At 43.9% G+C, this 14,536-nt stretch overlaps 1 protein-coding gene across 1 annotated transcript; it reads left to right on the forward strand.

The window, feature by feature from the left end:
* Positions 1-1,024: 1,024 nt before the first annotated feature.
* LOC144327632 (uncharacterized) lies at positions 1,025-14,248 on the forward strand. The gene is made up of 6 exons (XM_077928038.1): positions 1,025-1,099; positions 5,278-5,770; positions 5,967-6,048; positions 6,325-6,407; positions 7,157-7,283; positions 12,627-14,248. The coding sequence occupies exons 2-6, from the start codon at positions 5,369-5,371 to the stop codon at positions 13,793-13,795; spliced, it is 1,863 nt and encodes a 620-aa protein (XP_077784164.1). The 5' UTR covers positions 1,025-1,099; positions 5,278-5,368; the 3' UTR covers positions 13,796-14,248.
* Positions 14,249-14,536: the final 288 nt, after the last annotated feature.

Consider the following 14,536-nt stretch of genomic DNA (forward strand, 5'->3'; position numbering starts at 1 on the left):
TGAAAAATAACAAACTGAAGTCTCTGAAAGTCCTTAAATGAATCATGGTGCCAGACTTTCCCCGGTGGAGAACAAGCTGTGAAACTTTGTTGTTGTTTGTTGTTGTCTTCGTGAAACTTTGTATAATCAGCAAATGTCCAGTTCTCAAGTGCAACTCTGAACTCTGATGAACAGTGTTTCCAGATAACAACTACTGTTTCATTGAATTCTTCATCAGCCAATGTGTTCAACACTTGAAATTAGAAAGATAAGTCATTTCTTCATTAACCAATCTTTTTTCAAATAGATATAATTACGTGAGAATGAAAAATACTCTGGAACAGTGCTCAGCTTGTTCTCCGCTAGGTAAAGTCTGCCGCCGTGATTCATTTAAGGACTTTCAGAGACTTAAGGTTGTTAGTTTTGATGTTTTGAATTATTCTTATAAGGTTTTTCACATTGTAATTGTTTCTGGCTCAGTGCTGAGTGCGATTATTTCAGCAGGGCTAGAACTCAGGACCCGCTGCCTTGAGGGACACCTAAGAGCAGTTGGGCAGGGAAAGGTCTCCCTTGGGAGGTGGGGGACTCTCCTTCCTTGGAGGTTTCTCAGGGGAGGTCAGACGGCCATCTGCCATGGATGCTTTAGCGGAGATTCCTGCCTTGCTGGGGGTTGGACTAGATAACCCTGCGATCCCCTCCTATCTCTCCACTCCGGAATTCTAGGAGGAGCTTCCTTGCCTCCTGCAAAGCCCTTTTCCCTGCAAGCTCTTCCTCTGGTTTCCGGCCAAGGGAGGGAGATGCTCAGAGTCCGGCCAAGAGCCTCACCCCCAAAAGGATATCTGGGCATTGGTCTAGCCGGGGGGGGGGGCTGCCCCCCTAAATCCATAAGAAATAATCCATAAGAAATAATAAGAATCTGAGAGAGGGCTGAGCTGGAGGGACTCGGCTTGGCAAGGGTTAAAGGGAAGTGATCTTCCTTCTTAGAGAGGCCAGGAAGCAAGGGGGGCAGGTCCTCCAGAGCCAAGGCCCCTCCCTCCCCAGTCCTTTTCTTGCAAGGAAGGGGGGTGTTGCTTTGTGTCTCTCCTGCAAGGAATGATTCGCTGCCCCCTCCTGGGATCTGGTGAGTCTCCTCTCTCTGGGATCTGGTGGGGGGTCCCAGGGCTGCAGCAGGGGAGGGTGTCAGGGAGGAGAGGGTCCTGCCAGCAGTGGCGTAGCGTGGGGGGTGCCAGCCGCACCGGGCGCAACATCTGGGGGGGGGGGGTGCGAGTCCAGAGGGAAGGGGGACGCCCCTCGCTCAGCCCGCGCATCCTTCGCCCGCCGGCAGCTTCCCCTCCTCGCCTCGCTCAGCGCCGCCGCCGCCGAGGATGCCGCCCAGACCCCCCAGCGCCCAGGGCCATTTCCCGGGGATCCTCCTCTGGCACATACCCCGTGCAGGAGGAGGAGGAGGAGGAGGCGGAGGCGGCTCCGGGATGCTCCCTCCCGCCCCGGGAGGCAGAACGCAACGCACAACACACCCCCCTGTCGCCCCAGCGGCAGAGCAAGGCAGCCAGACGCCGAGCAGGGAGAAAGGCTTGGGCTCACCTTGGGGCAGCCTCCGGAGAAGCGAGTCCCGAGGAGGAGGAGGAGAAGAAGAAGCCGCCGCGCGCCCCCAGCACCGGGAGAGAGGCCGCTGGCCGCCCGGCGGGCCGTGGTTCCTTCCTCCGCCGGGCGCCCAAGGGGAGGGGGCTTCGGCTGCCTCGGCCCGCGGGGGCTCCACAAATAATAAATTTAATAAATTCCTTTTTTTTAATAAGATATTTATTAAAGTTTTCAATTTTATACAAAGAGAAAAATGCAAAAAAAATTTAGAAAAAATATATTAAAAACACATAAAATTCACAACTTATTTTTCAATAACATATTTCCCTGACCTCCTCATACCTCCCCTTCTTGTTTTCTAGTTCAAATTATTTGTTCAGCAAATCCTTATCTCATAGCATTACCGCTAAATAACACCTTATTTTCTATCCAAGTTCTTGAAACTTAAACTTTTACTTTAAAAAACCATTTTTTCCTAACCTTTTATACCATTACAACTAGAAACCACTTAATTTCAATCCAACATCATTCAACATTCCTTAATATTGCTGTATTTCTGTAAATAGTCCTTAAATTTCTTCCAATCTTCTTCTGCCGTCTCTTCTCCCTGGTTGCGGATTCTGCCAGTCATTTCTGCCAATCCCATGCAGTCAATCAACTTCATCTGCCATTCTTCCAGAGTGGGTAAATCTTGCGTCTTCCAATACTTTGCAATTAGTATTCTTGCTGCTGTTGTAGCATACATAAAAAAAGTTCTATCTTTTTTTTAACACCAACTGGCCGACCATGCCCAGGAGAAAGGCCTCTGGTTTCTTCTCAAAGGTATATTTAAATACCTTTTTCAATTCATTATAAATCATTTCCCAGAAAGCCTTAATCTTAGGGCACGTCCACCAAAGGTGAAAAAATGTACCTTCATTTTCTTTACATTTCCAACATTTATTATCGGGCAAATGATAATTTTTTGCAAGCTTGACTGGGGTCATGCACCACCTATATATCATTTTCATAATATTTTCTCTTAAGGCATTACATGCCGTAAATTTCATCCCTGTGGTCCACAACTGTTCCCAGTCAGCCATCATAATGTTATGTTCAACATCTTGTGCCCATTTAATCATAGCCGATTTGACCGTCTCATCCTGAGTGTTCCATTTCAACAGCAAGTTATACATTTTTGACAAAATCTTAGTTTTGGGATCTAACAATTCTGTTTCTAATTTAGATTTTTCCACCTGGAAGCCAATTTTCTTATCCAAATTATAAGCCTCCATTATCTGAAAATAATGCAGCCAATCTTGCACCTTGTTTTTTAGTTTCTCAAAACTCTGCAGTTTCAGTCTATCTCCTTCTTGTTCCAAAATTTCCCAATATTTCGGCCATTTGGCCTCCATATTGAGCTTTTTCTGACCTTTCGCTTCCATTGGCGACAACCACCTTGGGGTTTTATTTTCCAATAAATCCTTGTATCTAATCCAAACATTAAACAAAGCTCTCCTAACAATATGATTTTTAAATGCTTTATGTGCTTTAACCTTGTCATACCACAAATATGCATGCCACCCAAAAACGTTATTAAAACCTTCTAAATCCAAAATGTCTGTGTTCTCAAGAAGCAGCCAGTCTTTCAGCCAGCAAAACGCTGCTGATTCATAATAAAGTTTAAAATCTGGCAGGGCAAATCCACCCCTTTCTTTTGCATCAGTTAATATCTTAAATTTTATCCTGGGCTTCTTGCCCTGCCAGACAAATTTAGAAATATCTTTCTGCCACTTCTTGAAACAGTCCATCTTGTCCACAATTTGCAGTGTTTGAAACAAAAACAACATTCTAGGCAATACATTCATCTTTATAGCTGCAATTGGACCCAACAAGGAAAGCTTCAAATTTGACCAAATTTCTAAGTCCTTTTTCACTTCCAACCAACATTTTTCATAATTATCTTTAAACAAATTTCCATTTTTGGCTGTCATGTTAATCCCCAGGTATTTCACTTTCTTCACAACAGTTAAACCTGCTTCATTCTGAAACTTCTCCCTTTCAGTCAATGTTTCCCTTTCAGTCTCTAAAACCTTGGTTTTTGACTTGTTCAATTTAAATCCTGCCACCTGACCAAACTCTTGAATTAATTCTAATACTCTTTTAGTACTAGATTCTGGCTCTTGTAGCATCAAAACTAGGTCATCTGCAAATGCTCTCAATTTATACTGTTTGGCTCCGACCTGTACACCTTTAACCAACCGGTCCCTTCTGATCATATTCAGCAGGACCTCCAGGACCGATATAAAAAGCAGTGGGGTAATTGGGCACCCCTGTCGTGTCCCTTTTTCTATCTTAAATTGTTCCGTAACCACATTATTTACAATTAACTTGGCCTTTTATTCAGAATATATTGCACCTATACCATCTTCAAAACCTTGGCCTACCCCCATGCCCTGTAAGTTCTTTTTCATAAAACTCCAAGAAATATTGTCAAAGGCTTTCTCCGCATTCACAAATAACAGAACTGCTTTAGTGTTTATATTCACATCAAGCTTTTCCAAAATGTCAATTACATTCCTCAGATTATCAGATAGATGTCTTCCCGGTAGAAAGCCCGCTTGGTCCTTATGAAAATTTAATTTAATAAATTCCTGCTGAGCCTTTTGGGGATGGTCCTTGGCTCCTTCGCTCACCCCCAGCCCCAGTGGCGTAGCGTGGGGGGTGCAGGGGGGGCGGCCGCACCGGCCGCAACATCTGGGCGGGCCCCTCGCACTCGAGTGCTAAAATCCACGGGTTAGGGGGCGCAAATTACTTGCCTTGCCCCGGGTGCTGACAACCCACGCTACGCCACTGCCTGCCAGGGAGGGGCCAGGTCTGCCACGCTCTCCTTCCTGCAGATCAGAGGATCCCTGACTCCCACGAAATCTCCCTTTTTAAAACAAAGGAGTCCCTGGCACTTTAACTCTGTGTGACATCGCTCAGCCTCACTGCATAACAGAGGAAACATGTGCAAATGGTTTTCCAAAGCTGAACAGGAGATGGACTAGCCCCCCCCCAAAAAAAAAGGTGGGAGAGAAAGGCCAGGAATAAAGAGAGGGATCCCACCCCATAGTCTGGCTGCTGCATTGGGGGCCAGTTTCCCAGTGTCTCCCAGGGCAGCTCCCCACGGAGGCCACTGCAGCAATCCCCTCGCACCCAGAGCAGGGCATCCTAGGACCACATCCTCTCTGCCCCAAAGGGATTGTTGCTGGAAATGGGCGCTGCTACTCACTGAGCCTCCAGGGACCTTGGCATCAATGGCTCAGGGGGTTGGCCAGATACATACCTGGCCCTCAGGGCAAAGATAAAGGGACCCCACCCCAGAGGTCTGTCCTGAGAGCGGGAGAGAGTCCAAGTGCAAGAAAAGGAGACAGAAGCAGGGGAGTGGGGGTGGGGGGAACAACTCCTGAGGACGCCCACTAGAACCAAGCATCCATTTTTCACGAGATAGAAACGACTCGTTTGTCAGTAGGTTCCGACGTCATCAATTGACTGGAAGGATGGAGAAACCAGGTTGATTAATCTGACAGAAATCCCTTCCGTTGCCTCCACATTCTGCATTGCTTGAAGGCTAGAGACTTGTTTCTTCTCCTCTTCCTCTTCCCCTTGTTCCTAGCAAGACTCATCCATGCTTGCTCAGGGAACCATTTCCCCCCCGTCCTACAAATTCTGTAACAGAACAATGTATTTGCTTTGTAGGATTTGCTAGAGCTTCTCATTTAGACGGGCAGAACTTGGCAGAAGACCAAAGGGTTCCTTCCGATCTCTCAGAGGCTTCCTGAGAGCACAGATGGATGAGCGAGACTCAGCTGGCCCCAAAGCAGGAAGAGGCCATGCCATCCAAACTGGGAGCAGTGGGGGGTTCTGGGAAAACTCTGTGCAGAAGATCCTGGGTGAGGAGGACACCCTCTGCTCAGAGGTGCAGAGGCAGCAGTTGAGGCAGTTCTGTTGCCAGGAGGCCAAAGGACCCCGAGAGGTTTGCAGCCGACTCTACGAACTTTGTCACCAGTGGCTGAAGCCAGAAAGGCACACGAAAGCTGAGATGCTGGACCTGGTGATCTTGGAACAGTTCCTGGCTGTCCTTCCACCAGAGATGGAGAGCTGGGTGAGGGAATGCGGAGTGGAGACCAGTTCCCAGGCGGTGGCCCTGGCCGAAGGTTTCCTCCTGAGTCAGGCAGAAGAGAGAAAGCAGGTGAGAGAGACTTTCCTCTGGATACTCCCAAGGGGCTCCAAACAGGACAGAGAACATCCCATAATGGTCTGCTGATGGCCCATCTATTTTCTGGGAAAGCATCCATGGAATGAGATCTCACACCCTTCAAGTCTTTGTCATTCTCTTTCTAGTATTTCTCCCCATTCTCTGTTTTGAATCCTTGTTTCTTTCTCAGGGAAAGGATCTCTTTGCAGAAATGGACCTGGATTCCTGTGAGGCAGAGAGGCCTCCGTTGGACACTAGAGAGAGGCCACTGGGTAAGGAGAAAGGTGGTTTTTCTCTGTCTGGTCTCATTCCGTTGGTTTTCCATCTCATCTTTTCATCTTGTTTTGGGGGGAGACAGTTGGGAACAAGGGTCCATAGGAGGGGAGATGTATTTCTGTAGAAACAAACATATGAAATAGGCACAAATGTCTAAATGCTCTCAGCAGGTAAAGCTTTCTCAAAGGCCCATCTGTAGTTAGAGATTCCCTGTTTCACCTGTGAGAGAAGCAGGCACTCCTGGCTTCCTGCTTACCTTTTTTCTCTTGCAGGTGGCAGAAGGATGCCGGCAAGACCTCCTGATCCACCTTTTCATGGGGGCAGAAGGGAAGCAGTGGCTGTGAAACCAGATCAGGTCAGGGGAAGCTGCCTTGTGGGGACAGAGGCCGAGGGATGGAGCAATATCATGGACTGGTTGGGCACAGAGGAGTGGTGGGAGGAAACAGCCGGGGAACCAGGAAGGGAAGATGGCTCAGAGCCGAAGGAGTGGAGGTGGAGGAAGGATGAGCAGTCAGAGGGAGAAGAGGGAGAAGCCTGGGAAGAGGAGGTGTCAGAAGCTGAAGGGGAAACAGGGCTTAGTGAGCTGGGAGACTCTGTGGCAGAATGCAGTGCAGAATCAGAGGCAGAAGAGGAAGGAGGCGAGTGGGAGAGGAAGGTCGAGAGGCTGATGTGAGTCAGGAGAAGGAGGCGCCACCGGTGGCTCCCTCTCCTTCTGCCAGAAGACACCCTCCCTGCTTGTCTCTTAGAGCCAGGAGACCCCCTGAAATGCAGGAATCTCTGCTAGATCATCCAAGACAAATGGCCATTCAAAATAGGCTTATTTTATTTCTAGATTGATAACTGAATGCAAAAATTTGTTTCTAAGCAGTGGACAAATGAGAACAAATAGTGGCCTGAAAACACAAGGTGGAGTACCACCTATTTGCACAAAAACGAATACCCATAATTTAAACTTAGAATAAAATAAGCATCCATAAATAAAATGTGCAGCAAAGCAATCCTATTGAAACAACACCGCAATTTACAGGAAGGAAGCAACAGAGCATTGTGGAGCAGATCATATTTCTGCTGTCTCAGAGGAGGACATTTCCCTTTTTCTTTTAGGGTCCAGTGTGCTTTGAAGATGTCGCTGTTCGTTTCACGGACGAGGAGTGGGCGTTGCTGGATCCTGACCAGAGAGCTCTGCATAAGGACGTCATGGAGGAGAATTGTGGGATCATGGCCTCTCTTGGTAAGGCTCCCTGTGGGATCGTCATATCTGCCTGGAAATACAAAAAATACCTCTATGTGACCAACCTCATAAATTTCCACAGAGCTCAATAGTGGCCCCTATAACACCCGGGAACCTAACACCCCCACAATAAAGAGTAACTTACAGTTTTCTCTTTGAACAATCTTCCTCAGATTATTCCTTTTTCTACCACGATTGGGGTGGTCTCAACTGCCCAGGCCATCTTCAATGTCAGCTTCAGAATTGTTAGGAAAGATAAGTAGCTTCAGGTTTTCTGTTTCTGCTTTTGCTCCTGTCAGTCTTGGGTTGACCAAAGAGACGACTGACATTGGAGATGGAGGGGGTGCCATGACTGGGCCAAACAAAATTCATCCCAGAGAAGAAGACCTAGACTTATTGAATTTCAGGTAGAAGTAGCAGTGGTGGTGATGATGATACAGTGGTACCTCGGTTTACAAACTTAATCTTTTCTGGAACAGGACTGTTCTTAAATCAAGGTACCACTGTAGTAATAATAATAATAATTTATATTTATACCCTGCCCATCTGCCCATCCACTCTGGGCAGCTTCCAACACACATATAAAAATGAAACATAAATAATAATAATCTGATCCCATATATAAAGAACATTAACTTTAAAATGAACAACTTATACTATTGGCCAAAATTGTGGAAACCTATTTTGAAAGGTGTATTTCTGAGGTTTGATGGCTCATAACACTACTTTTGTGTGGAGTAATACCATAAAATTATATAGCAATTGAAAGATAATTTAATGAAGAATATAATGCAATGAATTTTATGAAGGAGTATTTATTAGAACAGCAGTCATAAAGAAAAAACGTGAAACCTTTGGTGACCATTGGTAACCTTTAGCTTTAATTACGGCCTTACAACGCCTTCACTTGAAGTGAACCAAGTTTTTAGTTCTGCAGCTGTAATAGTGGGAAACCAGGACTGAATTATTGCCTCTGCTAATTGGGCTTTATTGCTGGGTTGCTTCTGAATAACAAGTTTCTTTAGTCGGCTCCAGAGATTTCTGATTGGGTTAAAGTGTGGGCTATTCAGTATGGACTAAAGCAGTGTTTTTCAACCACTGTTCCGTGGCACACTAGTGTGCCGCGAGATGTTGCCTGGTGTGCCGTGGGAAAAATTCAAAAATTCGAAAGATTTAAAAATAAAGTATTTTATAATTTTTCATATTTCTGTTTACTTACTATTTCATAATAAAGTAATTATAAAATACTTTCTTTGTGTTTATTTGATTCCTATTCAAGAGAATTACTTTATATATAGTCAATATAGGCACAGAGTTAAATTTGTTAACATTTTCTAATGGTGGTGTGCCGAGTGATTTTTTTCATGAAACAAGTGTGCCTTTGCACAAAAAAGGATGAAAAACACTGGACTAAAGTGTGGGCTATTCAGGTTGCCATCAGTATGCTGATGACACCCAACTCTATCTGTTGATGGATGGCCATCCTGACTCGGCCCCAGACACACTGACCAGATGTTTGGAAGCTGTGGCTGGATGGTTACGTGGGAGCTGGTTGAAGCTAAATACTTCAAAGACAGAGGTCCTGTGGCTGGGACGGGATGATATGGCATTGGGGGGGGGGGGCAACTCCCATCTCTTGCGGGGGTGCAATTAGTGCCAGCACCGTCTGTTAAGAGTTTGGGTGTAATCTTCGACACCTCCCTTTCCATGGAGGCGCAGATTGCAGCTATAACAAAGGCGGCATTTTTCCATCTCCGCCAAGCTAAGCAGTTGGCTCCTTACCTCTCTCGCCCTGACCTAGCCACTGTGATCCACGCGACGGTCACCTCCAGACTGGATTATTGTAACTCGCTCTACGTGGGGCTGCCCTTGAGACTGACCCAGAAACTCCAGCGGGTGCAGAATGCCGCGGCGAGACTCCTTATGGGGTCCTCGCTGTGAGATCACATTCATTCGGTACTATACCAGCTGCACTGGCTCCCAGTGGAGTACAGGATCAGGTTTAAGGTGCTGGTTTTAACCTTTAAAGCCCTATACGGCCTAGGACCCTCGTACCTACGGGACCACCTCTCCTGGTATGTCCCACAGAGAAACTTACGGTCTTCAAATAAAAATATCTTGAAGGTCCCAGGCCACAGAGAGGTTAGGCTGGCTTCAACTAGAGCCAGGGCTTTTTTGGCTGTGGCTTCGATCTGGTGGAACGCTCTGTCACAAGAGACCAGGGCCCTGCGGGTCTTGACATCTTTCCGCAGGGCCTGCAAGACAGAGCTGTTCCACCAGGCCTTTGGCCAGGGCACAGCCTGACTCCCTCCTTCGGCATCTTCACGGAGCTCTGGCCCAATGGTTGCCATTGGTTTGTTTTGAATTAATTTTATAATGAATGATTTTTGAGTGTTATGTTGTACTGTTTTACTGTTTTATTGTTGTTAGCTGCCCTGAGTCTGGCTTCGGCTGGGGAGGGCAGGATATAAATAAAAATTATTATTATTATTATTATTATTATTATTATTATTATTATTCCCAGGCCATTCCAGCAGTGAAATATCATTATCTTGAAAGCACCTTTTGCACACAGCAGCAACATGACATAGAGCTGAATCCTGCTGAAAATATATAAATGCTTTGGTATCTGGGAAAATATCACCTGCGGAACACTTCAGTTTGGGCTCAAATATTTCGTTTATGCATTTTCCCGCATTTATATTCCCATTAATGACGCAAATTCTGCCCACACCTTTTGCTGCCATACAACCCCAGATCATCACACTGTCTGGGTGTTTCACAGTTGGTGTAATGCAAGTAGGATGTAAATCTTCTCTGATTCTTCTCCTCTTCTCCGATTAAAGAAACTCGCGTTTTTCATGCCATCACTACCAAGCAAGGTAGTGTCCTTTTTAAAAAAAAATAAAGTTTTTTATTTATACAACAAGAAAAAAGAAAAAAAACACAAATACCAAATTACACACAAATTACAAAAATAACCATAGACACATAATTTTCTTAGCAAACAATAAAACATCTATTGGTCTTAACACTAAAGACCCAACCTCCTGTCTATTCCATATTTCAAATTCATATTACTTATTGCCAATACACACTTTTATCATAATTAAACTTATTCTTAATAAATCTAATTTCTTATACCTACCTTGCAACTATTACTGAAGTTCCTCGAAAGCTGCGACAGAATTTAAACTACTATATTTATTTTTCAGATATTCTTTGAAAACCTCCCATTTTGAAACAAATTCCTGTTTTGATTTATTCTTTATTTTTTCTGATAAACCATCTAATTCGGCATATTCTGTCAGCTTTTCGATCCAATCTTGTATAGAGGGGATTTCATTACTCTGCCATTTTGCTGCGATCACAACTATTGTTGCCGCCATCACATATAAAAAGATACCCTTCCTCTTTTGTGGAATATCCAAATCTGTTATTCCCAGGAGGTAGGCCTCTGGTTTTTTATTGAAAGAGATCATTAGCATTTTTTGCAGTTCTGCATGTATACTCTCCCAGAATACCTGTATTTTCCTACATATCCACCACAGAATGTAGAATGTACCTGAGTCTCCGCATCTCCAACAATTACTTGAGACATTTTTATACATTTTGGAAAGTTTCCATGGTGTTAGATACCATCGATGTTGCATTTTTTGAAAGTTCTCTCTAATAGTGTAACAGTTTGTGAATTTCCAATTGATCTTCCATAAATTTTCCCATTGGGTCATGGTTATTGAATGGCCAAAATCCTGGGACCACCTCACCATTGCCACTGTTACCCCCTCCTCCTTGACTGTCCAGTCAAGGAGGAGTCGATAAGTTTTGGAAAGAGTTTTTCTTTTCGAATTTACAAGATCAGATTCGAATCGGGACATTTCTGTTGAGAACCCCTTTTGTTTGTCAGATTTAAATTTTTCAAATAACTGATGGTATTTGAACCAGTCTGAAATGTGTTCTCTTATTTCCTCAAAGTTTTTTAATTTTATTTGGTTATCTTCATTTTTTAGAAGTATTTTATATGTTGGCCAGCTTTCCTGAGTATTTTTCCATTTTACTGCTATGGCTTCTATTGGAGAAGTCTACCACGGGGCTTTAGGCTCCATCAGGTCTTTATATTTTTCCCATACAGCAAAGAGTGTCTTTCTTATTATATGGTTGGTAAAATTTTTATGAATTTTCGCTTTTCCATATATCAGGTAGGCGTGCCATCCCCAACGATTGTCAAAACCTTCCAGGTCCTGGAGGTCTGGATCCTGCAACGTGTACCAATCCTTTTAGCCAGGTGAAACAGGCTGCCTCGTAGTAAATTTTTAGGTCGGTAGGGAAAAGCCTCCTCTCTCTTTTATGTCTATTAAGATCAGGTGTTTAATCCTAGGTTTCTTCCCTTCCCACAGGAATTTGAAATTTCTCTTTGCCATATCTTGAGACAACCTGTCAAGTAAGGTAGTGTCCCATTGTTCCGCTGTCCAGTTAACATGGGTTTAATCTTTTCAACCTTTGCTTGAGAGATAACAATGGCTTTTTCCTTAGAATTCTAACATTTAGACCAGTCCTTGCACTCAACTTCCCATTACATTGTGCCATGTCATCTTGTATACACCCATTTTTTTTTTGTCATGTAGGCACAGTCTCTCCACTCGCCCATCGTCACTTGCCTTTGTACACATTCCCTGCCTTAACAAGTCTGATTTTGTAGTGACTGAGTCTCCTTATACCTCTTCAAAAATATAGAAAAGCCAACTTTAAGTTTAAGTTAAGTTTTCCCCAATCTCTCTTCTAATTTCTCCATAACTGTAGCCTTCTTCACTTAATAGTACAATCTTACTTTCTGGAGACCAGTCAACTCTTTGTGCCATTTCTATAATTTTATTATGTTTTACACCCTCACTAAATGAAAGAACACACAAAACCAACCAATTTGATAGCAATCACATAACACACTGACAAAAGTCAACCTAAGCAAGTAGTGCCTCCTTTTTCTGGTTATTTGGCTATAATTTTGATAGAATAGGGGTAAATGAACAAACTTTCTTGGATTGCAATCTCGATAGCATAATTGATCGAATTATCTTTCCACTGATATATAATTTTATGACATTACTCCAAATGAAGTGGTGCTATGAGCCAGCAAACTTCTGAAATACACTTTTTCCCAAAGGTCTTCCACAATTTTGACCACTACTGTATATCAAACAAAGCAACATTCAACAACTCATCAGAATCTCATAATAAATATGTTGGTTAATGACAAAAAATGCAGGTAATGAACACACACCCAACTCCCTTCAGTGCTTCTCCATTTGTTCCTGAGGCTCTAATCCCTTTTTGTCTCCATTGCAGATTGTGATGAATTGGAAATTGAGAGCAAAGGTGACAACGAAAAATTCCCCAGAGAGGAGAAGCCACACAAAAATTTGGAGTGTGGAGAAAGCTGCAGTCAGAGCTCCCATTCCACATCCCATCAACAAAATGTCATTGGAAAGAAACTCTATCAGTGCATGGAATGTGGAAAGAGCTTCACTCGTAGCTCCTCTCTCACTTATCATCAAAGAATTCATACAGGGGAGAAACCCTATCAGTGTGTGGAATGTGGAAAGAGCTTCAGTCAGAGCTCCGATCTCACTAAGCATCAAAGAATTCATACAAGGGAGAAACCCTATCAGTGTGTGGAATGTGGAAAGAGCTTTACTCATAGCTTCTCTCTCACTTATCATCAAAGAATTCATACAAGGGAGAAACCCTATCAGTGTGTGGAATGTGGAAAGAGCTTCAGTCAGAGCTCCGATCTCACTAAGCATCAAAGAATTCATACAAGGGAGAAACCCTATCAGTGTGTGGAATGTGGAAAGAGCTTCAGTCGGAGCACCAATCTCACTTCCCATCAAAGAATTCATACAGGGGAGAAACCCTATCAGTGTGTGGAATGTGGAAAGAGCTTCAGTCATAGTGCCCATCTCACTTATCATCAAAGAATTCATACAGGGGAGAAACCCTATCAATGTGTGGAATGTGGAAAGAGCTTCACTCGCAGCAGCAGTCTCACTTCCCATCAAAGAATTCATACAGGGCAGAAACCCTATCAGTGTGTGGAATGTGGAAAGAGCTTTACTCACAGCCACAGTCTCACTTCCCATCAAAGAATTCATACAGGGGAGAAACCCTATCAGTGTGTGGAATGTGGAAAAAGTTTCAGGAAGAGGTCCGATCTCACTGACCATCAGAGAATTCATACAGGGGAGAAACCCTATCAGTGCGTAGAATGTGGAAAGAGCTTCACATGTAGCTCCTCTCTCACTTCCCATCAAAGAATTCATACAGGGGAGAAGCCCTATCAGTGTGTGGAATGTGGAAAGAGCTTCAGTCAGAGCTCCGATCTCACTAAGCATCAAAGAATTCATACAAGGGAAAAACCCTATCAGTGTGTGGAATGTGGAAAGAGCTTCAGTCAGAGCTCCCATCTCACTTCCCATCAAAGAATTCATACGGGGGGAAACCCTATCAGTGCGTAGAATGTCGAAAGAGCTTCACTCATAGCTCCAATTTCACTAAGCATCAGAGACATCATACAGGGGAGAAACCCTATCAGTGCGTAGAATGTGGAAAGAGCTTCACTCATAGCTCCAATCTCACTTCCCATCAAAGAATTCATACAGGGGAGAAACCCTATCAGTGAATGGAATGTGGAAAGAGCTTCACTGTTAGCTCTAAACTCACTTCCCACCAAAGAATCCATACAAAGGTCGGAAAAACCATTATATAGCTTTAGGAGCCAGGCAAATCTACACCTTTTTAACCAGACCTTTTTCTTATTGACATCTAATACTATTTTAACATGTGATGTTTTGTGTTTTTATGTTGTGTTTTTATGTTCTAAGCATTCTGAGACATGTGGGTGTAGGGAATACAGCCACTCTTAAATTCCTAGGGGTCTTTGCCCCCCCATAAAATATTTGAGGAGGCCACCCCCAGGTTTTCTTTGTGTTTTTTTCAAATGCAACCTTTTATTCTTCTGCTACTTGCCATACAATTTCGCTTTCAATTTGCCCTTTTAAGAATTTTTTTTAAAACTGCACAAAGGTCAAGAGGAAAACAAAATACAAGAAGATACAAACATGGACAGGTCCCATCTTTGCGGGCAAAATGGAAAAGTTGCTTTAAAGGAGGCCTTTCCAAACTTGGGTCCCCAGCAGCTCCCGGACTACAGTTCCCATTGTCTCTCCCCATTGGTCCTGCTAACTAGAGATGATGGG

The sequence above is a fragment of the Podarcis muralis genome, chromosome 4, assembly GCF_964188315.1.
Source record: "Podarcis muralis chromosome 4, rPodMur119.hap1.1, whole genome shotgun sequence".
NCBI lineage: Eukaryota > Metazoa > Chordata > Lepidosauria > Squamata > Lacertidae > Podarcis > Podarcis muralis.

Bases quoted from the DNA above. Each gene is read 5' to 3' on its own strand.
- LOC144327632 (XM_077928038.1), top strand. From the start codon at position 5,369: ATGGATGAGCGAGACTCAGCTGGCCCCAAAGCAGGAAGAGGCCATGCC. The intron at 6,049-6,324 runs GTAAGGAGAAAG...TTTCTCTTGCAG, and splicing joins CACTAGAGAGAGGCCACTGG to GTGGCAGAAGGATGCCGGCA. The intron at 7,284-12,626 runs GTAAGGCTCCCT...TCTCCATTGCAG, and splicing joins TGGGATCATGGCCTCTCTTG to ATTGTGATGAATTGGAAATT.